General features: G+C 41.4%; 1 protein-coding gene across 2 annotated transcripts; it reads right to left on the bottom strand.

The window, feature by feature from the left end:
* Positions 1–251: 251 nt before the first annotated feature.
* On the bottom strand, positions 252–19710 carry fgfr4 (fibroblast growth factor receptor 4). Of its 2 annotated transcripts, none has more exons than XM_082549969.1 (21): positions 18933–19710; positions 16767–16988; positions 13654–13841; positions 13416–13566; positions 13222–13272; positions 12311–12580; positions 12084–12173; positions 11836–12002; positions 11617–11740; positions 10541–10731; positions 10277–10415; positions 9862–10055; positions 9623–9768; positions 8092–8213; positions 7880–7990; positions 7526–7716; positions 5842–5964; positions 5230–5300; positions 3676–3813; positions 3315–3420; positions 252–2700 (listed from the first exon to the last, which is right to left on the bottom strand). In XM_082549969.1, exons 2-21 carry the CDS (start codon positions 16852–16854, stop codon positions 2524–2526), a joined length of 2838 nt encoding a protein of 945 aa, XP_082406095.1. In that variant the 5' UTR covers positions 16855–16988; positions 18933–19710; the 3' UTR covers positions 252–2523. The 2 variants fall into 2 exon arrangements, with proteins under 2 accessions (XP_082406095.1, XP_082406096.1); XM_082549970.1 differs by having other exon boundaries at positions 16767–16985.
* Between the last annotated feature and the right edge of the window lie 8242 nt (positions 19711–27952).

The following is a 27952-nucleotide window of genomic DNA, read 5'->3' as shown; positions in this document are numbered from 1 at the left end:
GATTTCCTCCACTGTCCAAAGACATGTCTTTTAGATCCAAACTGGTAGCAGGTGTGAATGTGAGGCTGTTTGGTTGTCTTTCTCTTTAGCCCTGTGATACACATACTGTCTGGGATAATATCTGCCTTCACCCTGGTGTCAGCTAAGCTCCTTTTTCACCAAAGGAAAGTGATGAATGTCAAACCTAAAATCCTTAATGGAGTTCTTTAAAGTTAAATAAAGAAACGAGCACACAGAGCTGCTTTATTTTAAATTATACTTTATTTCATATAAAAACAAAACAATAAACAAATAAATTAGATATTTCTAAAATAATTCTCTTGAGGAAATGTTTAAGAATGCCATGATTGTTTACAATTGGTATTTGAGAGAAGAGCAGGTAACAGGAATGTAAAAATATCAATGCTTTTTGAACACTTTGTGGATAAAACGTCTTTTCAAAATGACGTAGAAGCTGAGCGATAGCTTAACATGAGAAGAGGCCATACATGAATCCTTTGCTGACAAGATGGTTGTTTTTCTTCAAAGACAATAAAATGATTGATGAATTTACAGCATCTTTTTAAAGTAAAACCCTCCTTTTTTCTATTTGAACATATTAAAGATATGAAGGTTTTGGGCTGGCGATGCAAATATTGTTTAGGTTTGTCTGCAGTCAGCTCCAGGAGGTGGGTTGAGAATCAGTTGGCATTTTAGCCCACAGGGGAATTGTCTACAGCTGGTCCTGGTGGCAGTGGTGGGGCTGCAAATCTGAATTAAGATTTGTAATTTAAAAGATGGAGGCTTTGTGGATAAAGATAGGGAGAGAAGAGGAGATATTACCATAATAAGAGCCTCTTCATTTGCACACAAGCCCAAGCTATGCCCACAACACCACCCCCAAACTCCCTCTGGTCTGTAGTCACACCCATTAAGCCTGCAAAGCTTTCATTGTCCAGCCAGGCTGCGGACCTGAGGACCTATTGCCAACAGATCTGGCTGGGTGAAGGGTTACACGGAGACAATAGGTGTCCCTCCCCCTCCTCCCTTATTTGAAATCAATCACACAGGCTTTCACATTCAGTGTCCCCCACCCTCCCCATGCTGCTCAGCAGTGACACTGGGCTTGGGCCAGCTCCCAACAGAGTCCTCATGCTAAAATCGTCAGTGCTCCTTTCAGAACGAGTCCCACCCTGGACACACTGTCCCTCACGGAGCATTCATGTAAGAGTAGAGCTGTTGTTAAAGGAGCACCACGTAATGTCGCCTCAAAGGTCATGTGGTAGCTTGTATGAGTAAACAAGCCACACTCGCAACCTCTGCTTCTTTGAGACACGTTCAAAACTTATCTCAACTGTCTTCTTGTGGTTTTGAACCTTGTCTTCGACTTGAGATTAAAAACAAAAAGAAAAATTCTGGGAGGGGGGGGGCGGACTTTGTTCCCAAATTTCCCAAGCTGAGGTCATGCTTAAAGGCCCAAGCTATCTATTTTTTTTCTTGCCACAAAAGCACTTAAGGCTTTAATTGTTAATGGATTTTTCATGTCTCAGTCAATCAGTCATAATTCAAAATAAGATCTGCTTTTTTAGATTTAGGGATGCTGTTGGAGATAAATATGAATAAGCTGGTATTTTGGAAAGAAATAGATAGCCCATGACATGACAGGTTTGGCACTTGATTAAATTCCTCTCTTCTTTTGCCCCCAATAGCCTTCACTTGTTGTGTCATTCAGAATAATTTATAAAAGGCAATTGTCTTTCTGTTGTTGATATGTACATAACAATAGTTTAATATTCTAATATATTCACAGGAAATCATCGATTCAGGCACTTTGCTGCCACTACAGCAACTTCTTAGCATGAGAGATCCTGAGATTTAAGACTGTTTTCTCCTTAAATAAGCAACACAAAAGTAATATAATCTTATATAAACAGATTTATATTTAACAATCAGTTTCTTATCTTCTATCATAGCAAAATAAATCTTTTGTTTTTTTGTTTTTGTCAAAATGTCTTTATGACCGAGGTTTTCCAGCCCTGGTTGTGGGTCGAGTTTGTGGAGGAGATCTTTGTCTGCTGCCTTAAAAGAGAGAAAGCACTTAAAGGCATTTCAAGTACCAGGGTCACTTCTGTTGAGCTTTATGCCTCCAAAGCTAAAACTGTTCTTGGGCACTGTTCCACAACTGATAGTCCAAAGTACCGTGATTGGTTTGTCTTCCTTTCTTCTGTCCATGATGTAACACTTCAAAACTCCACCTTGGTGTCAAGCGTAGTGTCCTTGGTGCTCCATGTGCAGAGGTGTGTGGCTGTGCATGTATTTGTGTGTGTACGTGTGTTTACAAATGCTATCTATATTCCAGGGCTTTGTCGGATGCCATAGTGGAGGTCCAATGAACAACATCGCATGAATAAATCTTTAATTTACCTTTAGAAAGGAGCAGCAGTCCTTCAGTTTGGGAGCCAGAGGATGTTACTTCATTCAAAAGCCCAAAGTAGTGTTTCCCAACTGTAGTGTTGTGTTTGTACGTGTGTGGTGTTCGTGCGCCTATCGAAGAGCCGTCTTCGTGTCTATCCGAGAGTGCACGTCCTGGTAGCCCAAGAGGCAGGGGTCGGTGGATAAGGCATCATGGGTAAAAACTGAGTCGTTGTCAGAGGAGCAGGAGCTGGATGTGTCCTCGCATGAAGGAGAGTATTGTTCAAAAGGCGTTGACAGATCCAAGTACTGAGGGGAAGAGGAAGTTGAATTAATAAAAAGAAATTCTAGAGAAATGCACAAATAAATGTTTTTGAAAATTTTCAGTAAAAATCAATAAAGATTGAACTTGACTGGCTATCACACTGCTATTGAACACATTTTGGAGAGTTGTTTTCATCATAGTTTTGGACCACCAGGTCAGCACAGACTGGTTTTGGATTGGTTGCTTTAAAGATTGTTATGAATGTATCTAAGCTCATGAACACCTAAAAGCAAACAAATCAAACATGTTAACTTCTGGCACATCTGCAAAGGAATAACAAAAAGTGCTGCAATTTCAGCAGCCAAACACTGTTTGATTTTGTGTTTATTGCTTTGAGTTTATAGGATCAGAAATCTGCTCAGCTCAAGCAGTCTGCGTGCTGAACATCTGGGCTGCAGATTGTTGGTGTCAATGAAAATGTGTGCACACATCTTTATGGTTGCAGACGTTACTGTGTGTTTGTGAATGAGTCTGAAACCTATAGGACTACCATGAGTTTTATAAAGTGAACAGAAGGATAAATTGTACAACAGCAGACTTACACATAACACAGGAACATTTACAGGTGGATAGATTGGTATATATGTTTGAAACCTACCTCGTCAGAAATGGACAGGAGCACCCTGTCCAGTTCCTCAACCAGCTGTTTGAAGGTTGGTCTCTGGGTGGGAACAGCATGCCAGCATTCACGCATCATCATATAGCTGCAGGAAAAAAAATAGAAGGATTGTTTAAAAATCCACATAATTTACCATAGGGCACATGTTACCACTGCATTCTTTAGAAAAGATCTGGACAAAAATGTGCTACACTAAAGATATGTAGTTACTGGTGGTAGCTTTAGTGGATCCAGTTTATTTACTGCTCTTTACTTGTCTGCTACAATGTTTCTTAGAATAGATAGGCATGTTTGCTAACAGTTGAGAGTAAAGTTTAAAAAGAAAAGAGGGCTTGCTTACAGTTCGTGTGTGCAGTTTGATGGTTTGTCCATGCGATGTCCTTCCTTCAGCAGCTTAAAAAGTTCCTCAACAGGGATACCAGGGTACGGTGAACCGCCCAGTGTGAATATTTCCCACATCAATACACCAAATGACCACCTGAACACAGAAAGGACGCATCGGTGATTTCTTTAGTATGAAGCAATTGTTCTCAACTGGATTCGTTCAGCAGTAACCATGGGATAAGTAGAAAGATTAACTCCACTATTAAACAACTGGGCTCATTTGAAGAGTTAAATATATATTTAGTTTTGGCTGCTCCCTTATTTCCCAAGGGCTCGCCACAGATGGATCTTCGCATTTTGTTTGGTGCAGATTTGATGCCAGATTCCTTTTTGAAACAACCCTCCACTTTATCCAGGCTTGGGATAGGCAATAGGGGTATTGAGGTTTTGCAGACACGTGAGCAGTAACCACATGTGTGAATTGTGACAGCTATGGTGACAATATAGGATCAAGTGAATAAAGCCACAGCCATACATACTTAGAGGCTGATCCATGGCTACCTGTCAGCAACTTGTCTTGAGGGAAAAACAAAGATTCCCAAACTTGTTGCAAGATGTTGCTGGAGGTTGATGGCAGTTGCTGGGAAAATAATTGCTAAAGGCCCAGTTTGTGCCTATTCCCAGAGTCAAAGTAGAGATCTTTCATAGGTAAAGTGAACAGGTTAGCCACTATACCGTGGGCTCACTATAATGCTGAGGAGTTAAAAGTAGAAAAAAGCAGTTGAAACAGCTCACTAAAGCTAGAGATAATGATAAACTGTGAAGACACAGTAGCTAACTACATTTTTAAATAAAAAAATCTTTAGTTAACATTTTTGCTAGCAGTTACATTACTAGCTAAAAATACGTATTTAAAGATGAACAGTTGAAATGGCTGACTAAAGGTACAAACAACATTTTTAAATTAACAGTGAATACAGTTAAATTGGTTGCTTATAGATCATAAATAAAGTAGCAGCTAAAAGTGGCATATAAATAATAAGCTAAAACTTTAATAATTAAAAAGAAAATGTTCTAACTACAACTAAGAAACTTGTAGTTGTGGGCGATCGTGGCTCAAGAGTTGGCAGTTTGTGTCCTTGGGCAAGACACTTCACCCGTTGCCTACTGGTGGTGGTCAGAGGGCCCGGTGGCGCCAATGTCCGGCAGCCTCGCCTCTGTCAGTGCGCCCCAGGGCAGCTGTGGCTACAATGTAGCTTGCCATCACCAGTGTGTGAATGGGTGGATGACTGAATGTAATGTAAAGCGCTTTGGGGTCCATAGGGACTAAGTAAAGCGCTATACAAATACAGGGCATTTACCATTTAGTTGTCCAGATCTAAAATGATTTTAACTGAACACATTTGAAAATGAAAGGTTTTCTTGATGTTGCTGTAAAAACATTGGATATCACTCGTTAGCCTTACGGAGAAAAGGTTTCAAGGAGTTTGAGTACAAGTTTAGACAAGATGTGAGAAGGAAGGTATAACACTGATATTTTTGAGACTTTACTGTGATGAGTTGAACTTACACATCACTCTGGTGAGTGTAGACTCTGTCAAACAAAGCTTCTGGTGCCATCCACTTCACTGGTAGTCGTCCCTGAAGAGCAGACACGAACACGTTAGAGCCTCTCACTACCCAAACTTAACCAGAATCTCATCCTAGTTAGTTGCGCCATGCTCCTGCATGTCTCTCATATGATCTTTCCCCTACTCGCTCTTCATCAACTCTTTTCTAATTAAGTCCCATTAAGCCTGCTGCCAGTCAGAGGAAAACATCAAACATCTGGTTTCAGGAGTATTAAAACTGTAAAGGAAACCAGTCAGTAATAAAATGACTAAGGGGCAGATAGGTTTATAAGCAGCCGTAGATATATATGTACCTACCATGTACAGTACTAACGGGAAAGGGTTGTACAAACTGATTGCTAACAATACTGCAGTAGTATTTCTGAGCAAAAAGACATTAGATCGAGGCACTTAAAAATAGTATTTTTCCTTTGAAACTTGATTTGAGATGTCAATATTTTAGCTAGCTATGCTGGAAAATTTAAAAGAATAACGACAGCTTAGCTGCACCCTAGTCTGGGTGTTAGAGGCGCAAATTCCTAAAACAAATGCTCCTTAGAAATGTTACTCACATTGGTGGTTTTCTTGTAGTAGTCAATCTGGTGGACTCCTCTGGCCAGGCCAAAGTCAGCAATCTTCATCACATTGTCCTCGGTCACCAGAACATTCCTGGCTGCCAAATCTCTGTGGATGCACTGCAAAGAGAAAAGAAGGGGATGAAAAATTCCCAACACGAGCTGTTGAGTCTCCAGATTAAATAAACAGATTTTAAAAATTTGGATAAAAAAAACACACACACACAATATCAGAATCAGAATCAGAATACTTTAATATATATATAGTTTCTAAATATATTGCATGTTTCTTTTGATTTTTAGATAACTGTACGACTTATTTCTCCCAATGCATGACAAGCTCTCAGATTTGTGGCGTGACATTTCCCTGTCTGAAAATGCTGAGGTAGGGGAGGTAAAAATGACTGACTGCAGATTTCCCAAAAAGTTAAAAGACGCGGGAGCCTAAAATCAACACACGGTGCCTCAGTTTGGTGAGGTCCACAAAAATATAATGTCTTTATATAGAAATCCTGGAGTTTTAAGAAAAACAACCCTTTGCGAGGAAAAAAGAAAGCAGTGTTTGCCCACATTGAATGGATGTCATTAAGTTTATTTTGGTTTTCATTTGAAATAGACGTGGGATTTGTGGGGACGTGCGAAATGAGCCAGTCTTGGTTTGTGGGTCTCCCCATAATGGAGGGTTAGATTCAGGCTCCTGCATTCTTCGGAGGCCTTATAGCCAGAAACCTGATGCCTACACCCAGACGAAGGCTCTGCCGGCCTGTTTGCTAACAGATTTATGGCAGCGCTAAAACGGACAAAGCCATGCAATGAAGGGACGGACAGATGGATGGAGAAGAGTAAACAGGACTGAAGCTGCAGCAGCTCTCTGCTGAGGAATGCCTGTCTGGGAAAGTGACTGGCAGACAAGGAGACATGTTGATATGAAGCACGCAAACATGGTGCATGCTGGGAAATTGAAAGGACAAGAAACATGTGGATGGGGGTAGAAAAAGGAGAACCGACAGGAAGGACAAAGAGAGGAAGAACAGCTGGTGCTGCCTCAACCAGACTAATCAATTTGAAGGCCAAGTCCCAAAATACGATGAATTACATGAAGGAACCTGATCCTTTCAATCAAAACCACATTTCTTATATTACAGCCTCTTTGGGGCATATATAACTCTGAAGACCTAAAGAAGTTTAGTTCTGCCCTCATGCCCTCATTTTATGTCTGCATTACTCTGTGGGGATTCAGACACACTCCAATAGACAGGCAACCTGTCCAGGTTATCAGGGGTTAGGAAAATAGATGGATCAATATGGATACACATCAGTTGGCCCTGTCTCATAAAAAAAGATGTTCCAGTACAGCTAAACTGGATTTTCAATCACATTTTGAGGGAAGTCTGTTTTCTCCCGGACTATGACTGCTTGTATTGTTTAACTAATATGTCTGTATTAGCATATCTTTGCATATCGTTACTTTGCGTTCCTACTGTTGCTGTACTTGTGATACTAATCTGGTTAGTGTCACGAAAGTTTCTACTTTAAGGTGAACAAATGTTTTTTTTTAGAAACCTAAACAAACAGCCAGTAGAAATATTACTGAAAAGTTGGGGAAAAAATCCAGAACTACAAAAGAAATAAGCTATAGTTACTACTTCTAGTACATTTCAACTCTTTATAGAGAGCTTACTCTTTTAGAGGCCAGGTACTCCATCCCTCTAGCCACCTGGTAGGCACAGGACAGCAGGTCTTTAAAGGTGAGCTGCTCTTCAGGCACCTTAGTCACATCAAAGGTGTAATCCATGCCTGGAGGTCGTCGGGCTCGCAGGTACTCCCTCAGACTTCCTTTGGAAGCATACTCCACCAGCACATACAGAGGGCCTGGGTGGGGGCAAGCAAAAACAGGATGAAGGGCTGCAACCACCACAGCTGAAACAATCCCTAAATCAGGCAGATCTTCATTAGATTAATGATAACAAAATGACTTGGGAGGAAAATGAGGAAATGTGTTGGTTCTTATCCAAAATAAAGGTTAGACACTCACCATCCTGTGTACAGACTCCCAGCAGGTTGATAATGTTCTTGTGCTTGTCCATCACCTTCATCAACTCCATCTCTGAGATGAGGTCTGCCAGATCTTTGTCTGTGGCGTCATCTGAGAGAGACATGTAGTTTTATTTAGTTGACATGCTGTTATAAGTAAGATCTGCCAAGTTAATCTCAGGAATTATTTCGCTGGTAGTATTCCTTTCTTACCTTTGAGCATCTTGACTGCTACAGTAGTGGCTTGTTCTGGACAGTCCTTGTTGATGCCGTAGGCTTCAGCTCTGACCACCTGACCAAAGCAGCCTTCTCCTAGAGGTTTACCCAATGTTAGGCTAGAAAGAGAAAGGGAGTCTTAGTGAAAATAAGTATGTCCAAAAGAAAACTGTACAAATCCATAATTTGAAGCTCCGGTTTCGAAAACTATAGGTTTGATGGAGCCAAAAATGTCTTGCGGGCTTGTTTCTTTTTTGGTTCACACATGATGCGAGCGCTACAATGTTTAAATGAGTACAGATCCCGGCAGCCAAACTAAACTCAGTGAAGAAATACTTTTAGCAAGGAGCAGACGCTTTAAATGTTGTTGAGACTTAACAGTTCAGATTATATATATATATATATATATATATATATATATATATATATATATATATATATATATATACAGTGTTGGGGAGTAACGGAATACATGTACCGCCGTTACGTATTTAAAATACAAAATATGAGTAACTGTATTCCGTTACCTTTACCGTTTAAAAAGGTGGTATTCAGAGTACAGTTACTTTGTTGAAATAAATGGATTACACTGTGGTACTTTCCTGTTTCATTTTGTCGCGGGTCAGGACTGTTTGGGTTTTGTTTGACAGCTACGTTCTGTTGTTCCAGGCGGCAGCGCTACGGTTGCCATGGTTACAGGGCGACGCTCTCTCTCTCTCTCTCTCTGCGACTGTGTGTTTCCTGGGTGAGAGAGCGCCTTTTCGTTGTTGTTGTTGTTGTTGTTGTTGTTGTTGTTGTGCTAAGCTAACAGGCAGAATGCTACAAGCATAGCTCTAAAGAATGTAGCATCATGGGCAGTGTAGTCCGTGTTGCAGGGAGAATGGACTGCCATACACGTTATGGGTCTGTGAGCGCGAGGAGGGAGAAAAAGGGGAGTGGAAAGGTACGAGTTGTCATCGAGGAAAAATGGGAGCTGGAAGCATCTAAATATAATAATAACCACTTCAGCCAAGAAGAGTGCCTGACGAGCCCAGTTGTAAGTAAGCTATTAAGACTCACTGTACACCGTGTTCGTGTTTTCCTCCGAAAACAATAAGTTCCGTTGGAGCAGTCTTTCAACGCCTCTCTCTGTCTCTCGCAAGAAAAGTTGACCCACACAACAAAGTAAAGCTATTTTTCGGCTACGAGCCAACAGGGACCCCGCCGTTTTAGTCAGAGGTCCCTTTACTACAGTTCGGAGTCGCGGACCTTCAGTAATAGTAATAAATCACACAGCAATAGTACATTCACGTTGTTGTAAAAAGCATGATAATATATTAAGTAATCCAAAGTATTCAGAATACGTTACTCTCATTGAGTAACGTAACGGAATACGTTACAGAATACATTTTGGGGCATGTATTCTGTATTCTGTAATGGAATACATTTTAAAAGTAACCTTCCCAACACTGTATATATATATATATGATACAAAGCATTTGTGATTGATTATCATCCACAGCTCAATAAATAATGACAGATGACTTACTTCTCCCTGGGGAACTCCCAGTCTGGGTCATAGGGCAACTCAAACTCCATGACTCCAGCCAACATTGGTGAACAGCTGGAAGACAGGCGAGCCACCCTCATCAGAGATGCGCTGGACTTCCCTGACGAGTTGGACTCCACTGAGTACTGAAGAAAGAGATAAAGATGTCAGGTTTTAAGAGGTTTGCCTTCAGATGCAGTTGGATCATCCATTGTGTCATAGCAGGTTATGAGACGTACCTGTCTGCGAAGAGGGAACTTGGAAAGCTTCTGCACTGGGAGTGCATCAAATGGCTCCCTTCTGGGGTTGACCTGCATTCGGCACAACACCACGATGACAATGGCCATGATCAGAGCCAGGAATCCACAAGCATAGATAATTATGTCACTATATTTGGTCTCCATTGTTTCCATAGCATCTGCTGCTTCTTCCTCTGCAGGTACAAGACGAAAAATTAGAGGAAAAAAATGTAATTCAATAGGAGAGGGAACTCAAAACAAGAAATGATTAGTTGAAGGTTTGTGGAGTATTTGATGGAAAAAGTGCTATATATCAATGATTAGCTGACCAAAGCAATGCTAAAATATTTTGAAAAGACCATGCAAAGTAGTGTAGAGTGACTTTTTTTATATAGTTACGTTGCTTCGTTCTTACCTGAAATGACAGTGAGCCAGGCAGACTGGTGGGCATAGCCAATTGAATTTCCAGCCAGACAGGTGTACTCTCCAGCATCCTCCATGGTAACTTTGGACAGGTAGAGGACCTCCACCTCGGACATGTTCAGACTGCCAGTCTGCATGACACAAAATGCAATGATGGGGCATGATAAGAGAGCTAGGAAGAAGTTAGGTTTGGAAGCTACCAGAGGAGTTGCTGTTAACAACACGTGAAAGGATAGCATCTCGTTGTATTACCAACCTTGAGGACCTGAACGTAGGGGGTCCCGTCAGGACCATAGCGTCTGCCGTTCCTTTCGATGTGCTTGAGCCACTGAATGTGAGGTTGGGCGTCACTGTAGACCTTGCAGTGGAACTGGACATCACTGCCTACCACTGCTGTGGTGTTGGCTGGCAAACCTGCCTGCAGGATCGGCCTGTGGGGTGAACGCTCTGTTTTTGGAGGAAATCACACGGAAGAGGTAAGCAAAGGGAGCAAAGATTCAGACTGAAAAATTGTTCAAAGATCAAGAGAAACCACTCAATGCCTTTTCTCATCTCAAATAAACAGCAGAGCATATGGAGACAAAGGTTAATTTATCTGTTAAGCATGTATGAAGTTTTAGGCAGGTAATGGGTAATCACCTGACTGCCTCTTAAAGACATTCATTTATTTAGTCATTTAAAGCCCACAAAAATGCATGCTTTGCAAATAAGCTCCTTAAAATAGCCAGCAATTGTCATTGTCACCCTCAATATGTTTCTATGCTGGCAAAAGACCAGGAAATGTCATTTTGGAATGAAAATTGGTTCCATTAGCATGCCTATTTGCCGCTAGTCTCTTTGATCTGTGGTCACTCTCTCTCTCTGATCTTGTTAGCTGCCTCGTTAGTCTTTTCCCCCTGTCAGCAGGGACGGAAACTGACCCTGCGGTGGAGAGATAGCGAACAAACGAACAAACAAACCGCAGCACTGCTCGATCTCTTGTCACAAGTCAGGTAGAAAACTGGAGTGGAAGTCTGACCATCCACATCCTGCCCGCCGCAGCCTGACACCAGGCACCCCTGTCACCATTTGCTCACTCGCTCAGTTATCTCCTCTCTCAGACTGGAGCCTTAAATTTGAAGGAATTCTGCTTTTTTGTGCTGACCAATGCTTTTCAGCCAGATTGTATAATCCAACCAATAAAGATTTTCTGTTATTTATGGCTTTAGTTTAGTGCTTACTCGTGTAAGGGTTGTGTTCTTCACTCTAGATGTCACAAGATATGCTTTTTTGTTTATTTTACTTTTTAAATATGAACATTAAATATGAGAAGCATGATCTTTCATGTCTTACCCAGAACATCAAGAACATAGCTGTGACTGATGGAGCCATACTTGTTCTCTACCACACAGGTATAGTTTCCTCTGTCTGAGGGCACAACACTTTCCATCACCAGGCTCCAGTGCTGGTGTCGTAGCTGGCAGACAAAGTACAAAATGATATGAATAACAGAGCAAATAAAAACACAATCTGTTTATGTCGCACGAGATGACAAACTGAAACCTTCGTCACCTTGATGCCTCCAATGCGATGCTCTCCTCTAAATTCGCGTCCATTTTTGAGCCAGCGGATGCTCGGCATGGGGCTACCCATAGCTGGACAACGAAACTTCACTGTGTTTCCTGCAGGAACAGCATAGAGTTTCTTCTCCATACGCTGGGGATGTGTCCAATACGGTCCTGCACAGACAAAGAACCGCAAATAAGCCGTTAAAGCACAAAATTCAAGAAATGCAGCTGCTAAATAAACAGCAATTTTACCTCTGTAGAAGTAAACTTGGTCATTTTCAATCTCAGCTGAAGAATCCTCCAAGTCGTTGTCCTCATCGTCGTCCCCAGATCCCAGCGAGTCTGAGACGAAGACATGTCAAAAACCATTTACGGCTGCCTCTAATCCTCATTACTTAAAAGCTTTTTTTTAAAACCAGTGACTTTATATATAAAAAAAATCCAGTAAAGCATCAAAACTGCACTGCGGGTGCTCTTACCTGCCACAGTGATAGTGAAGTTCCTCACAGGCTCTTTGGATCCCCGGAGAACACAAACATAAACACCTGAATCTTCATATGTTACGTCTGTGATTTCCATGATGGCGCCTCGCATCTGGATCCGGGGTGTGGGCAGAACACGTGCACCCTCCTTGTACCAGTTTACAGCCATGCCGGGCCGGGTGCTCATGTCACAGCGCAGTTTTAGGACGTTGCCTGGCTCTAACAGGAGATGCTCTGTGGTGTCCTCACTCAAGTCCTCGAGAACATCTGCTAAAAGCAGGCATGGTATTAGCTTGCGGTGCTGAAGGCTCTTCTCAAGTTTTTATGATCAGTCTGAACACCCTTTTCGAGCTCTCCTTCTCCTTCTCTTTATTTCTTTTGTAGCTCTGATTATCTTACCACAGAGCCCAGTCTAATCGCTATTCCTTCAGTTATGACCTTCAGCTCCTCAAACTCCATTATCTCCAGTCCCCACATACACACAAGCACAATGACATTGCCATGGAGACAGGGCCTTACTGACCCGAGCCACCTCCACTCCCCCTTCCCCTCTTCATCTTTTTGTTCCCCTGTGAATTGTTATGAGACTGAGAGCGATCTGGCTAGCTCTGCAAACTCCCTCAAAAAGAAGCAAAGAAAAGAAACAAGAAGGAAGGGAGACTGAAGCTGATGAACATGTCGCAATGTGACAGCGGTCGCAGAGTGAATATAAGGGGTGGTAAAGGCTCACTAATGATCTAAGAGACCAAAGAGAAGCAAAATCTGTGGAGGTGGATGCCAAGTTTAGAGCTCTCACGGTTGGCAAACATACCACTGTATGGTAAATGTATACTTTCACTTCTCACACCCAAATAGATTTTATTTATTTTTAAAAAGCTCTAAGTGTAAAAGCTCCAGAGTGAGGTTACCTGAGGGGATTTTAGTAGCAGGCATGTCCTCAGTTTGGGAAATGATAATCCCTGTGAAAGGGAAAAGTTGTCATTTAAAAAAAGTAAAGATGTGGGATGTTAAAAATTGACACTAAGCATTTCTATCTAAACAACATAAAAAAATCATATGCCTATAAATCCGAAATATTCATATAATGATAAGTCTGCCTTACCAGGCAGGACCTCCAGCCATGCTGACTGCATGGCCTGCACTGTCTGTCCCGCATGGGTGTTCTCAGCCATGCAGATGTACTCGCCAGCATCCTCCAAAGTGATGTTGGACAGATGGAGAGTATTCACCTTGGATGATATGTTCTGCAGGGGCTGCGTGACAGATTATTTTAGAGTGATGAGAAGAGAACACAGTGCAGAGGACAATAAAACTGCTGACGTTAGCAGATCTGTTCTCACCGTCAGAGCCCTGAGGCCAGGGGGTCCTCCCTGGTTCTGACCTGGTTCGCTGACATTCACCTTCAGCCACTGCACCTTTGTGCTTCCTGGTCTGTGGACTTTACACATCAACTTTGCCTGACCACCAACCACTGCTGTGGTGTTTTCTGGGTAACCTGGAACTATCAGAGGCCTAGTGACCCGAAGATCTGGAAACCAAATGTGGAGATGGAGGAGAGAAACTCAGAAAAGACAGATGATCAGTCATATCTTTTTCCTGTTATTGAGATTTGTTTCATTGTTATATTTCAGATCAGTGACAGCCTCCTTATTTACTCTTTCTTTCAATCTTGAACCTATTTCAGGCTTCACAGTACAGCTATTTTGCAGAATAAAGGAATCAGTAAACTGCTACAAGTCGTCGTAGTCTCAATAACCAAGTGAACAAGGCAAAAATTGTCAAAACACATCCTGGCGGTTTCATTTTACCTCTGAAAGGTCCGGCAACAGAAGCACACCATGTTCCTAAACAACCACAGACATTTAATGCTACCAGGAACCGGTGATAGAGTGCCCTGATAACCCAGCCACTATGGTGTCACCCTCAGCTACAGTGCCATCCATTCAGTGGATCACTCACCCACTCACTTGCTGGAGCATATGTGCGCCCTGGCTAGGGACCTCGCTTTCTGCTCAGTCACTCAGAACGAGCAATTTTCCAGGGCAATTTTCTGTCTGATTGCTTCCTGCGAGCGCTTAGTGAAAGGCAATCTGTTTCCCTGTCGGAGTGAAGTGCTATCTCTTTTTCCAAACACCAGAGTACACGCAGGTAATCCTTTCAGGAACAAATATACAGTCACTACCTTCTGAGTGGAAAATGAGAAATGGCAGTTGGTCAAAAGCAAATGAAAGAAACACCTTGGAGGCAAACAAACTCAACACTTCGTTTGTTTACAGGGAGTCAGAAACGTGAAATCCCAACAAGTCACAATTTTATCTAGTTAAAAAAAAGTTAGGAAAAAAACCTGTAAATCAGAGAGCTGAAGCACACACACTATACCCACGCTAATGAACTTGCAGAGACAGCGACGGTGCCCCAGAGATGAACTCGCAGCAGAGTGTGAATTGCCACCCAGAGGCGAGGGGGCAAACAAAACACAACACAACACAAACAAACCTGCTCAGCTGGTGCGAGCCAGCCAGCCAGCCAGCCGGTCGGCCGGCCGGCCGGGCTGGCAGCAGAGCCTCATATGGTACAATGAAGAGGCATTTGTGGCCCAATGCAGGAACGTACAGCAGCAGAGCCCTCAAATATGTACTTTTATCCAATTAGGTTTACTTCCAGCAGGCTAAAGAACTTCCCAGAATTATCCAGTTTCTGATTAACCTTCAAGGAAAATTGCTGGAATTCATTACATTGTCAGTTTGCAGCTCCCACTTATAATTACAAAGCTATAATGGTTTGGGGGCACACATGCATGTAGCATACGCCACCACAGGAAGTATGCATTCAGCATTATTTTATACAAAAGCTGCATTATAGCTACTTCTTATGATGTATAAAATTAATGTCGCTAACAACTGCTGCATTTCCATTTCATAGACATTTGATATATATATATATATATATATATATATATATATATATATATATATATATATATATACATTTTATTTTTAAACAAAATTGATCATCCAGTCATCCTCTAATCTGTGACATGTGTGGTTGAATTATGTCTTATGTTTTATTTTTGGTGATTTACAGTCAAGTACAGAGTTTATAGACAAAAATCTTAACTTAGACTTTTATATAATCTAATGATGTAGCAGGGAAAAAAATCTGGACTGAAAATGAGTTTTCCTTTTGCTGCAGCATACAATTAGCAACATTAGATATATAATTATATTTGACATGCGCTCGGAGCGGGTTTCAAATTAGTAACTGAACATAAAATACCCACAGAATTGTTTCAGGTGATTATTAAAAGCTTAGTTAAAGTTTGTTTATAGCCTACTACAAGATTTAGTTTGGATAAATAAATAAAGTTGGCAGCTTGGAAGGTGTAGATTCTATTATATACCAGAAGTTAGGAAAATGCCGGTCACTGTTTCAAGGCCAGTTGCTGCTTTTACAGCTCTTGTTTTTCTTGACTTTGGACATTATGGTGACCATCAATCAAAGCACCAGTACATGAACTGGTGCAGACAATTTATGCATGTAAAATACAAACCCTGATATCCGGTGCATGCTATTAAAATCTAACTGCTTTTATAACTGTTTGACTATTTACTCACATCTCTTGAGGGGCTTTTTTTGAAGCCCCCTCTTGCACACTGTCGTCGGAACAACAAGTCCCGGCTGGCCTCGACAGCCCTGCAGTCTAAACTGGAGCCACAGAGACGGCTTCTGTTCTCTGTGCCTCAGGGACAACCATCCACCTCGACTTTCATCAATCTACACACATCCTCAAAAAGAATGTCACCCCAAAGTCCTCTAATCTTAAGTATTAAGCCAGTTTATTTTGCAGCAGAAGATAAAATTATTATCACACATAATAGTTTCGTTTTTGAAAGCTGGCTGTATAAAAGGCTGATTGTGGCTTACCTCAGTAGAAACATTTTAATGGCACCTTAAACTAACAGTGCCTGGTGCACTGCATTGGCTTCTGTTTATAAAGCATCAGTGAGAAGGCCCTGCCACCCCCCCCCCTCCCCATCCTCTACAGCTGGCACGCAGCCAGGCAGATTTACACTTCCGTGCCTCAGGGCCCCGGACAGATCGGGTAGCGCCGTTTACAAACGCTGAGAGCTTCCGACTTCTTCGCTCTTTCTGACTCTCGCCTACAAGCTCTCGTAATCATTTTTCTGTCACCCTGCCTCCCTCTGGACTAAACTTTCTAAGGAGGGAAGGTGGACTGGTCCACACAATTCCAGATACATAACATATTTTTAAGAATTTAAAGCAGCTTCACTCCTAGTCAACAGATGAATAAAAATGAGACCTGCTATCTGGCTGTGATCAACCCCCCCCCCTCCCCAGCCATATGCTTAATCTAAGGTTTATGCAAAGACAAACCCCAAGTGATCAAGTTAATACTAACTGTGTGATATCAGAGCAGAATTTCCTGACTTACCTTTTATTCTTAAGCCATCGGTGGTTCTGGCCGTGACTCTGACCACCAAACAGAGCAGCAGAATACAGAACAAGCAGACCCGCATCATCTTCTGTGGGTGACGTGCGTGTTTTGTGGGCTAAAAGGGAAAATTAAACGTTGGAAGCCTATTCCGGGCCTCACACTCCACTCGCTGGCATTGGCAACTTCAGAGACCCCCAAAGTCTGTAAACGTGGAGCCTGCTGGGAAAAACAAACACATGGCAGACAGTTATCTGCTGATCAGAAACCTGATTCTCTGAGGAGATCTAGCAGGGGAGCAGCTAAAGACACAAACTTTTCTGTTCACTTTTAAGCCAGATGGCAAAAACACAAACAATTGTCAGGCCAAATAGTTAAAGAGAGAGCCTGTATTGACTGTGAGCAGCTGTATTCTTAACCAGATGTCCTGCTATCTGTCCCACTCGTATGCCTCACATTGTCCAGGCTCTCCTGCGTGATGAATAAGGAGCAGGGCTGTTACTGCCTGTTGTTTGTCAGTGGATGGTGCTTGGTCTGTCCCGGGATAATGGGCCCTTACTAGGAAAACACTTGAAACTTGCCAGGAAGCTACAGAATCTGAAGGAGCAGCAGAGAGATTGGACTAAAAGTTGATGAGACTTCAGGTTCAGGAGGTGGAAACCCAAAGACAGGAGGAAAACAGTGAAATGGGTGATGGTAGTGGGTTTTCAAAATCTGAAATGCACTGGTGTTCTTACCTAGACCCAGATCTGGTAACAGGGCCAGCTACAAAGGCAGTTTTATGATTGGTCATTGTATTTTCCCTACTTAATCTGTGAATCTATAAAATGCTATGGTGCCTTGAAATGTTTTTTTTAATCTAACAAACAGTCCAGAACCACAGTGATATCCAGCTTACTATTAAAGAAGTCAATGAAAAGCAGCAACTCCTCAGAAATAATGGGGGGAAACAGAAAAAGCAGAAAGTTGATTACTAATGAATTAATAATATTGACTGAAGTTTCAACTCAAATAAACAATTGCAACTATTTTTCAGCTCAAAATAATTTTCACAGTATTGTTAGCTGTGAGTTTTACCTCCAGATGTTGTTATACGTTAGGAATGATCGATAAACCTGTTTCAAACATTTTGACTCGCATAGAAAGTGATATTGAAGTACAGAGGTTATTAAAGCGGTCTAAGCATCTGAATGCGGACAAACAGTAAACTGACAGTCTGTAGGAACGCTAAAGGAATAATACACTGGTTTTCTTTTTTCTGCTGCAAGCACAGCAAACTGAGCACAGGCGCCAGATCCTGGTGCGTGCGCTCCATGTAGGCAGGCCGCGCCCACACACACACAGATACGCACGCACGAACACATACACACACTGTTTAAAGAACCAGCTTGCTGAATGAAACGTATTCTTTCTCAATTAAGGACTGGAAAACATTTTTCTCCTGCTGCTGCTAATTCCGCTGGCACGCAGCCTTCCCGTATTCAGCTGGAGCCAAAACACTTCTGCTGTATTGTACTTCTATATTTCAGTACCATAATCCACGCTCAATAAAGCACCTAAGAGCTGTATTAATGTCACACCGTGCGTGTAGTTTACAATCAACTCAAGAACCGACGAATGAGAATCGTTGTTTGTTTCACAGTTAAACCTAGAAGTTTGTAATTTTGGAGCCCGCACGTGAGCCCCCCCTCAGTCAAAAACTTTGATCTGCAGAATAAAGGAGCTGATAGTGTTTAGATAATGTTCCTGAAAAATACTTTAATTAAATGTTAAAAAGGATGATCAATCTTTCTTTCACGCGTTAATGGCACTTGTGGTCTGATGAAGTTCAAACTCCGCTTTGGGCGATATAAACAATCTTTTCTCCTGACAAGTGGAAAGTTCAGTGTCTACTAATTGATCTGTTTTGCTTTCATTGGGAAACACACATAAAATTATAAATCTTTCGTCTCTAAACCCCCCGATTAACTTAAAATTAACTCGTTGGTGGGTGAAATTACACTGTGTGTTCTATCAGTCCTATTCGGTTTTTTTCATGATGGATGGTGGCATTATATGATCTATAACTCTCTGGTAATCTAGCCCCCGGTCCGCCGTGCCTGCTGATAGGACAAAAATGAATGAAACTCAAAGAAGCTCCAGCTGTCTCTGTCTGTTTTCACCCACCTTTGCTTTGGGTCTGTCCTCGCAGTGATAATTGGCACCGGTGTGGAAATCACTCCTTGTCCCGGTTGATCCGAGCGAATATTGAAATCCTCATTTGGAGAGCCACTTTTCCCGGTGTATCCTTCCCAAAAATCAGTCTGTGAGCGTGTTTCAGCTTATGTGTATCCGACTAAAATCGAAGCTGAGCCTTAAATCCATCAAAAAACAGTGGCCTGTTACACGAACGACAGCTGTCGGGCTCTTCCAGTGACCCGGGGGAAAGCGTTGCGATCCCCGGGGCAAAGTCCACTGCAGGCTGCCGCTCAGAAGGCTAAATCCACGGAGATAAAGAAAAACAGTCAGGGAGCGAGGAACTTACGAGTAAGAGTTGTATGAAAATGCTGAAAATGATCCGATTTATAGAGACGGGTACAAAACAAAAACAAACAAAAAAAACCCGTGCCCCGTAGTTCAGAGTCCCTTCTTGGTTACACTACAACACCGTTTTGGATACGCGCGTCTTTACGCAGCGCTTCTTCAAGTTCCACTGCTCAGTGTGTTTATCCCAATAAGCTCTGCTGATCAAATGTGGGGCTCAGCCTCCCTCCACAGTCCTGTTTCGTTCAACTGCTGAGAGAGAGAGGAGCGAGCGACTGCGACCTTCGCACACCAGCCCTCGTACAGCACCCTGCTGCTCTCTGGACGGCAGTCACAACAACAATGGTCTGAGAGCGGCCAGGGGAGCAGGAGGAGGAGAGAGGAGGGGAGAGGATAAGGGAGGGAGAGAGAGTGAGAGAGGGGAGGGGTACATCCCTGCCACCCCCTCACAAAACAGCCCCATGCTACCAAAGAGCTGGCAAATAAAACCCAAGACTCTCTCCCCCTCTCTCTCCTCTCTGCAGAGTTGAAATCTAAGTCTAACGGTATTCGGTATTAAAATTGCTAGAAGCATTTTTCTCTCATACAGTAATTAGCCACATAAATCACGCCACTGATGAGTTTTTTTTAAGGTGTCATAATTTATTTATTGGGGGTTAATTGCCCTTTTGAAGACACAAATTCAAATTAAGTCGTTTTTGTGAGTGAATGTGTGAGAACTGCCTCCCTGTTTAATTGCCTCAATGAAAAAAAGCTAAACAACACAAAACAAGACAATGGCATTTAAATAAATACAGGCCCTGCTTTAAAAAAAATCTGGTTGTCACACTTTGTCTTAATGTTTCCCCTCATTTGGAAGTTTTGATGCATTTTAGTAAAACATATGTGGTAAATTCTCAGAGTTATTAGACTACAGGTCCCACAACTCTTTAATCTTGTGAAGTAAAATGAAGTATTAGCATGCAGCAAAGAAATAGGGTTTCTCCAGGATCAGCATAACATCAGAATTCATGCAGAGATAAGGATAACAACTGATATGACAACAAAGTCAGAAGATGGGAACATAAATCACACAAGTACGCTAATTAAATCATTCCTTCTTCCAGATGCAGTTCAGTCTTCAGCCTCCGTGTCCTATAAAATGTCTTGTGTGCCCTTGGCAGGATATCATCTGCAAACTTTAAAGTAAAGGACAGTGCGTCACTTGAAGCTTTTTATCTCACTAGCAGCTACATATTCTGGTAAAGTCTAATAAATGTCCAGGTTCTTGGGTGTTAGATCCCCATCACCCTCAGAAAGTTAATGTCAGAGGTTTATAAAGAGGTTTTATCCATCTATTCTCACTTAGAAATGTTAGGATAAGATTTGGAATCCTCTCATCAGGTTTCTTTTTTCTGTTGATGTTGAGTCTGTTCTTTCACCTTTGTGTTTCACTTTTTCCCTGCCATGCCTTTACTACTTATAGCAATCTGTGAGAGGCTCTGATCAACAGGACAAGAAACATGTAACCTGCAGCCCATTCCGATTTGTTTTAGTTTCTTTTGGCCAGTTTATTAAATATATCAGATGCTGACCAACATGCTTTACAGAAAGCAGTTAAAACAATCCTTTAACCTAGTGGAGAAAAATAAGGTGTATGCTAATAACATCAATTTCTAGGAGTAATTTTGTGTGTAATCACAGTGCATTTTTTGCTTTTCACACACCATTGTACACAATATGTTCTAGAGTAAGAAAAGCCTAGCCCTGTCACTAACCCTTGCCATTTTGGATGTCATGCAACAGCCATACCCTATCCTACCCTTATGTGTTAAATCTGGAATTTCAACTATGAGCCAGTAAGTAAAATTTGATGGAAGGACTGGATCAGCAGCAGATTAGACCCCATGGCTTTGGATAATACATATGGGAGCAAAGTTCAGCTGTCTGCATATTTTTAACCTTGCGGAACATGAAAAACTCAAGGAAGAGCCTTCAAAACTCAGTTATGTCTTATCACAATATGCTGTACATTTATCATAACTGGTTTTGCATGATCAGACTTGCAAGCTAGCTAACCTGTTATCCTATAAATCCCCAAAGCACTTAAACTCCACCAATAAATTCATTTCAGCCTCGGAGAAATCCTTTAGAATTACTGTTTTTTTTTTTCCTCTGCTGCACAGTTTTTATTGTGAAGAAAGACAGGAAGGGCAAAAGAATAAGGGGGCAATCGCAAGCTGCGAAGGTCCTGGCCCGATTCAAACATGGTTACATGATACCTGCTTCAGCCAGCAGGATGATTAAAGAAATCTAAGACTTTAGCTGTGCCTCCAAGAAAGCTCTGCCACCTTCAAAATATGAGATCCAAATAAATCACAAACACAAGGAAAGGATCAAGCAGCACACTCCGTTTACTTTTATTCGCAGGTCAAACTCTTCCAGTGGCCCAAATATGAGCGTGTTTAGCTGAAATTTATGTGTCGAAATAAATTCCAGATTTGACCTTTGACACTGCATGCTGCTACGTCAGGTCAGACTCAGCTTTACAGCGAAAGGCAAAGTACACAAATAAACGAGCTAGTGTGGAAGTCATAAAGCAGATAAGAGCTGTGCTAATGCCAACTATGTGGTCAACTGGTGGGACAGCCTCAAAATGTGTGTGTGCGTGTGTGGGGACATAAATCAGTTTACACGGGTACACTGGGTGGGAAGTTTGGGGCACCTTGTTTGGTTTTTGTGAACCAGTAGCAAGTCGGCATGACATAAATCTTTAAATCTAAGTGTAAAGATGTGATAGGATAAGAAGGGATCATGCAAGATCATGAAGGTAGACCTTGAGATAACAAATAAAAGCCAATATAATGTTCTCTGAGGTAGAGGAAACACAACTTTGTTTGTGTAACTGTTAGCTTGCAAAGTACAGCAGCACAGCCCAGATCCCACAAATGATTAATTCGAGGTCGCCCTCCAAGTTTGGCTTGATCTGGGGTCAGAAAGTGAGGTGTGTATGTGTGTGTTTAGGCCTGTGATACCTGTGTTTTGGGAGGGAATAGCAGCGTTAATGATAATGCTCCTTGTTGTTGTGCTAATGAGATACAGTTGGTATTGCTGCCACTTCAATTGCTTCACACACTCACCACACAGTTCTTACAATGAAACCCATTGACACGCCCCTAACTTAGACGCTTTAAGCAAATGCACCGAGTTTGGAGGAGCTAACGTCCGTTTGCTTGGCCGAGCTGCTTCACTTTGAACACAGCACAGTTATCAGTGTCCCCCACAGAAGAAAGAGAATTTGTGGCAAAAGAATTGAGGACTGTTAAATTATAAATAAGACTGCCAGCAGTACACAGACCAAACATTTCAGCCACGTGTATTCTATTTACACTAAAAGTCATTTAAAAGGAATTTAAGTTCTCTCTCAGTTGGCTGTTCTACAGTCAAAATTAAAGTGGTTCAGGTCAAAATAAGAGGCACCATTTAGATTTTAATTGGAATATTTATTATGCTTATATGATTATTCCAACCATTTAAAATGTGCTATATAATTAGGTCAGTGATTGTGGATGTTATTTACAATACATGTGACCTTTGAGTTTGTGGGTCTTTTCCACTTCCACTACAAGAATTAAAATATCTGTGACCTGCAGTTTCCAAAGAAAGATATAATCTTTTGTAATTGTTATATTTTACGTATTGTGTCTTAAGCCAACTTGTATTTCTTCATACTTGAAAACTGAAGCTTTAAAGTCAGTATTTGGTATGACCACCATTATTCTTCATCACAGATTGAACTCTCTTAGGCAAACTTTCTAGCAATTTCTTTAAGCAGTTTTAGGGAATGGTCCTCTGGGGTTCTCCAAGGGCATGCACAACTTTACTCTGGATGTTGGCTGGTTTTGTTCTGTTCTCTGTCAAAATGATCCCACACTGCATCTCTGTGCTTGTCCTGCTCTCACTGCAGTGCTCAGTACTGTTGACCATAATTTTGTACTACAGAGATTAGAGTATGCTGTAGTTATTAAAGGTACTGTGCTGAAGGGATTTGAATAATATCTAATAGACACAGTTTTGCTCATGTAAATGCAGAGTTCTCTTCACACACTTTGATTAATTATGGAGTTCCACAGGGTTATGTGCTAGGAACAACTCTGTTTACATTATACATGCTATGCATCTTCTATGCAGATGATACGCAACACAAGTCAAATGACACACACCAATTAGTTAAACTGTAGGGATGTCTTAAGCACAAAGAACTGGATGACCTCTGATTTCCTATTTCTAAATTTAAGTAAACTGAACACTTTGCATTTAATTTTTAATTAGTGTATCTTTAGTTCTGTCTTCCTCACCTCCTCAGCCGGTCACAGCAGATGGCTGCCCTCCCCTGAGCCTGGTTCTGCTGAAGGTTTCTGCTTGCTCATAGGGGGTCATCTGATTGTGGGGTTTTCTTTGTATCATTTTAGGGTCATTGTGGCCAAATAGTTCAATATTTGTTGTGTGTAGACTCTGAAGCAGGGCTGCTTCATCGTAGTCCCTCACAGTCCATGCGATGTAAAACTGGCTTCACTGTGGACGCGGGCATTGGTGTTCCAGCAGTTTCCAGTTCAAGGTTTGAGCCTTTGTTGTTCCTGGGTTGTTCTTGAAGATCTTAACTAATTTCTCATCTGAGGATGACAGTTTGGGTCTCCTTCCAGACCTTGACAAAATGGCTTGTACTTACGTACAATTGTTTGAACAGATGAACTTGGGATCTGCAGTTGTTTAGAAATGGCTCCACGAGACCTTCCCCACTTATCTTAATCTACAGTTCTCCTTCTTACATTTTTACTGAGTTCGTTGGACTTTCCCATTGTTCTGAGTATTGGTCAATACATTGAGTGCTTTCAAACAAGCCCCCTTTATAATGACAAAGAAAAACTGCTAGTTGTAGTCAATTATGATCACTAATGAGAATTTAATAGCCCTTGGCATTGTCAAGTTAAATGACACTGTAAAACCTTCATCGCCATAAACGATTTAAGTGAGTGTATGGATGTATTGAGCCTGTATGTATACATTTGAAAGGTCGTGTGCAGAGAAAACCCAAAATAAATTCAAACTTCTACACCCAATTCTTATTTTTAAAGTCATTAAAGAAGTATGCTGTGCAATCATTCTACCCAGGGAAAATAACAGCTCAAAGAAATCTTTAAAAGACAAAGTTACCAGGACATTCATGACCATATTGAGTATATGTAAACATCTGACTACAATGCACGCATGTCCTCTCAGGACAACTTTGCACTTAGCATCATATTCAATTGTTTATGTCTACTTTAATTTCTAGACATAAACAAATGTAATGTAACACATTACTCTGAGTTTTTAGTATGCGAATACTCATCAGCTGATAGAATTGGATACCTCAGATAAGGACTCCATCCCCCTACACAAGGAACCTGACCTTCCATACCACCTCTTTATCTGATGACATCAGTGATACAGCAGATCCCTCCCGACTCTCATGGAGCCTCCAGGTTCAGATAACTTTGATAGCCTGTTGCCTGAAGATGTTAATACCAGAGCTGGTTGGTGCCTGACAACTGATAACAGATTGGAAAGGAGGAGGGGCCATGTTGGGGTGAATGCTAATCACTTGGGTGAGGTTAAGTTAGGAGGGTGCATGCGTGTATGGAGGGAAAGTGAGGTGGAATAGAGGTCAGGAGGAATGTGCGAGGTGTGGCTGGTGGCTCATTAGGCTGTTTCACCCAAAAGGGACTCATCATAGGAACATCAGGTCCCATTTAGATTTAAATTTTGGACTATTTAACTGATGCTTCTCTTAAAAAACGACACTCTTAAAAAGATAGTTAACCTTAAAATCAAATTTACATATTTTTCCTTGCAGTGGCGTTTACCCATTTCAATTGTTTTGAGTGAAATGGTCAGCTTTAGAGATGAAAAATGTTTGCCTTCTTTTGAATATAACTGGGATTAGATGCCACTTACCAAAAATACATTTTAAAAGGTCAAAAGAAATCATAGCATAGCTACCCAAGGAAAAGAAGAATCCACAAATTTTGTTGTGAGCATTTCCACAAAACGATACCCACCAAACGCATCACAGTGATGAGACTTTACAGTGCCAAGATGTAAACATTAATGAGGTGTAATAATTGGTAGCTGCATGTTTCCTTCTTCTACATGCCCGTTGAAAAACCATGTATTTGACTCTGGAGTGAACTGCCTCTTTAAGTTGAAAAGCATATCTTTTACTTCTAGGCCCTGCATTCAAATTAAAGGCTGGATCATAATTTCAGGTTAAAAGTTGCTGTTTTGAGGAAAAGTGGAGCAAGAAGCCAGAGGCTGAAAAAGTGTTGACTCAAAGGATAAAAAGATTCGCCCACATATCTGGTCACTGAAGGCTCAAAGTATAAAGTGTGTGTTTACAGTGGAGAAAAACACATTGATGCTTTCTTTTCTTTTAGAACATTTCATAAGAACTTCATATTTTGAAGTCTTTAAACTGTTGAAATGGCAAATATGTTGACTTGTTTCACGATGGTAGTAGAGTGCTGTCATTCTGAAATCTCCCATAGGTGTTGTCATAGGTGACTGCCATGTAGGTTTTCTATTTGCTTAGTGTCTTCAAAAAGAGCCTTGAATATAAAGCTAGAAACACAATAGATGTGAACCACATAGAGAGGATTTCGTTTTTCATTTCACATAGTCTTCAACTAAACAAAGGACTAAATCATACAGAACTGTCGGCTTGCGGCTTCAGTACAGGTCAGCTCCTCTCACTAACTCCCACACTCGTAGACTGCTGAAGCTTTCATTGTTGTGTATTTTTGTTAATCATTACCTGCGATGTTTGCAACACAATGGAACGAGCTGAGAATATGGGCTTTGTGATGCAGGGGGAACGTTGCTTCCAAAACACAGAGCTGAAAGGGAGAGAGAGCAGAGAAGCAGAGAGGGAGGGAGGGAGAAGAGGGGAAGAAGAAGAAGAGAGTGGGCAAAGACGAGAGTCTCTACAGCTTAATACATGCCATCTGACATATTGGTATTCTTTGCAGTTTAAACACATGCTTTGCATCAAAACTTTATGTTGAAAGTGAAGATTAAAAAGTTTATAAAGACACAAAGCTGTGTTGGTTTTGGTGAATCACATGTAGAGTGCTGTGCAAAAGTTTCTTTATATTTTGTGTCCAAGGCGCCTGACGTTCTTGTAATATTTTTAAGGCGTTATTGTGCAATACAGGACAGATATAAATAAATACAGAGATAATAAATTGATCCATTAGAAAATATTTTACATAGTGACAAGGGAAAAGCTAAGCTTAAAAAAAAAGATTGTGGCTGTAGTTCTTAAAACAATAAGATGGACATTTATGCAGCTAAAAACACATGAATGTTCATGCTAATCTGTGCAATATATATGGTGGTCCGAGCGGAAGGTGGCTAGAAATTCACACGTCGCTAAGTCTGTGGTTTCAAGCAAAAGTCATAGTCTGACTTACAATGTGAGAAACACAGTAATCTCATTACTTAAACACAACTGAATGTCTGAATCATATTTCGGGCATTTGATTAGCTGATTGTAAAAAAAGGGGGTAATTTCTGAACAGATTTGAGCTCATTCAAACCAGTTTCCAGACTTTAGCTAAATATAAGTCTTTCTTTAATTAAAAAAAAGAGTGACCAAAACAGCTGCAGTGGCATTAACCTCTTCACCTTATTCTTATTTGAAGCTCAATAGAAGGCTACTCAATGAAGAGCTTTCCTCCTACTCCCCAGCCCCACACTACATACACCCAGCTGTTTACATGAAGATGGATATCAATGACAGCCACTGTTTTCCCTTGCTTCTTCTCCCTTTCTTCTTGGGTTCCCTAATCGCATCCAGCAGGGAACTTCTGTCCTCCCCTCACACACACACAGAAGGCTGAACCCTGCCTGAACCCCGCTGCTTTAATTAATCTCACTGACTTTGTTAATTATTTGTTTGGCTGGCTGACTGCCTCTCTCTTTCTCTGTGTGCGCGCGCCCCTCTTTGAAGTATTTGGGACGTATGCCACAACTGAGAATAGCCTAACCCCGCCGGCCCACCACTGATAACCTCCAGCAGAGGAGGATAGTTTCCACTTTTTCTTCCCTCTGCTCAGGGCCAGAAACAATTGAAACAATTCAATTCAAGCTGGGAATTTGACGTCATCTCAGGCTGCTCTGTCCTAGAGTATTTTAATATGAGAGGAAAGCTATTATAAAATATATTAATCTGGACCAAGAAGCTTATCTGATTCCAGAGTTTTCATGGATTGTTATTACTATGAGTGCACCAGCAAAAAGGGAGCAAGTCATATACTAATGTCACAAAAACACTGAGCATCAAATTAACATGAATGCTTCCTGTAGTCACACAGCACTTGGCCATGTGCACATCTATGACTAGAACAATTTTAGAATCACCACTTAATCCAAACTGCATGTCTTTGGGCTGTGGGAGGAAGCCAGAGCATCCGGAAAGAAACCACCAGGAGAACGTAGAAACTCCCCACAGAAAGGCACCATTAAAAGTCTCTTAAGTTTAACAGAAAAAAAATCCTACCAACGAGAAAATTAACTGCATTTAATCCAGCCTCACCCTCTGTTCCACCGTTTTTCACAAAGCGACGTGTTCAGCGTTACCTTAA

The sequence above is a fragment of the Aulonocara stuartgranti genome (assembly GCF_965226115.1).
Source record: "Aulonocara stuartgranti genome assembly, chromosome: 10".
Lineage (NCBI taxonomy): Eukaryota > Metazoa > Chordata > Actinopteri > Cichliformes > Cichlidae > Aulonocara > Aulonocara stuartgranti.
This window is presented reverse-complemented; position numbering and strand designations above follow the sequence as displayed.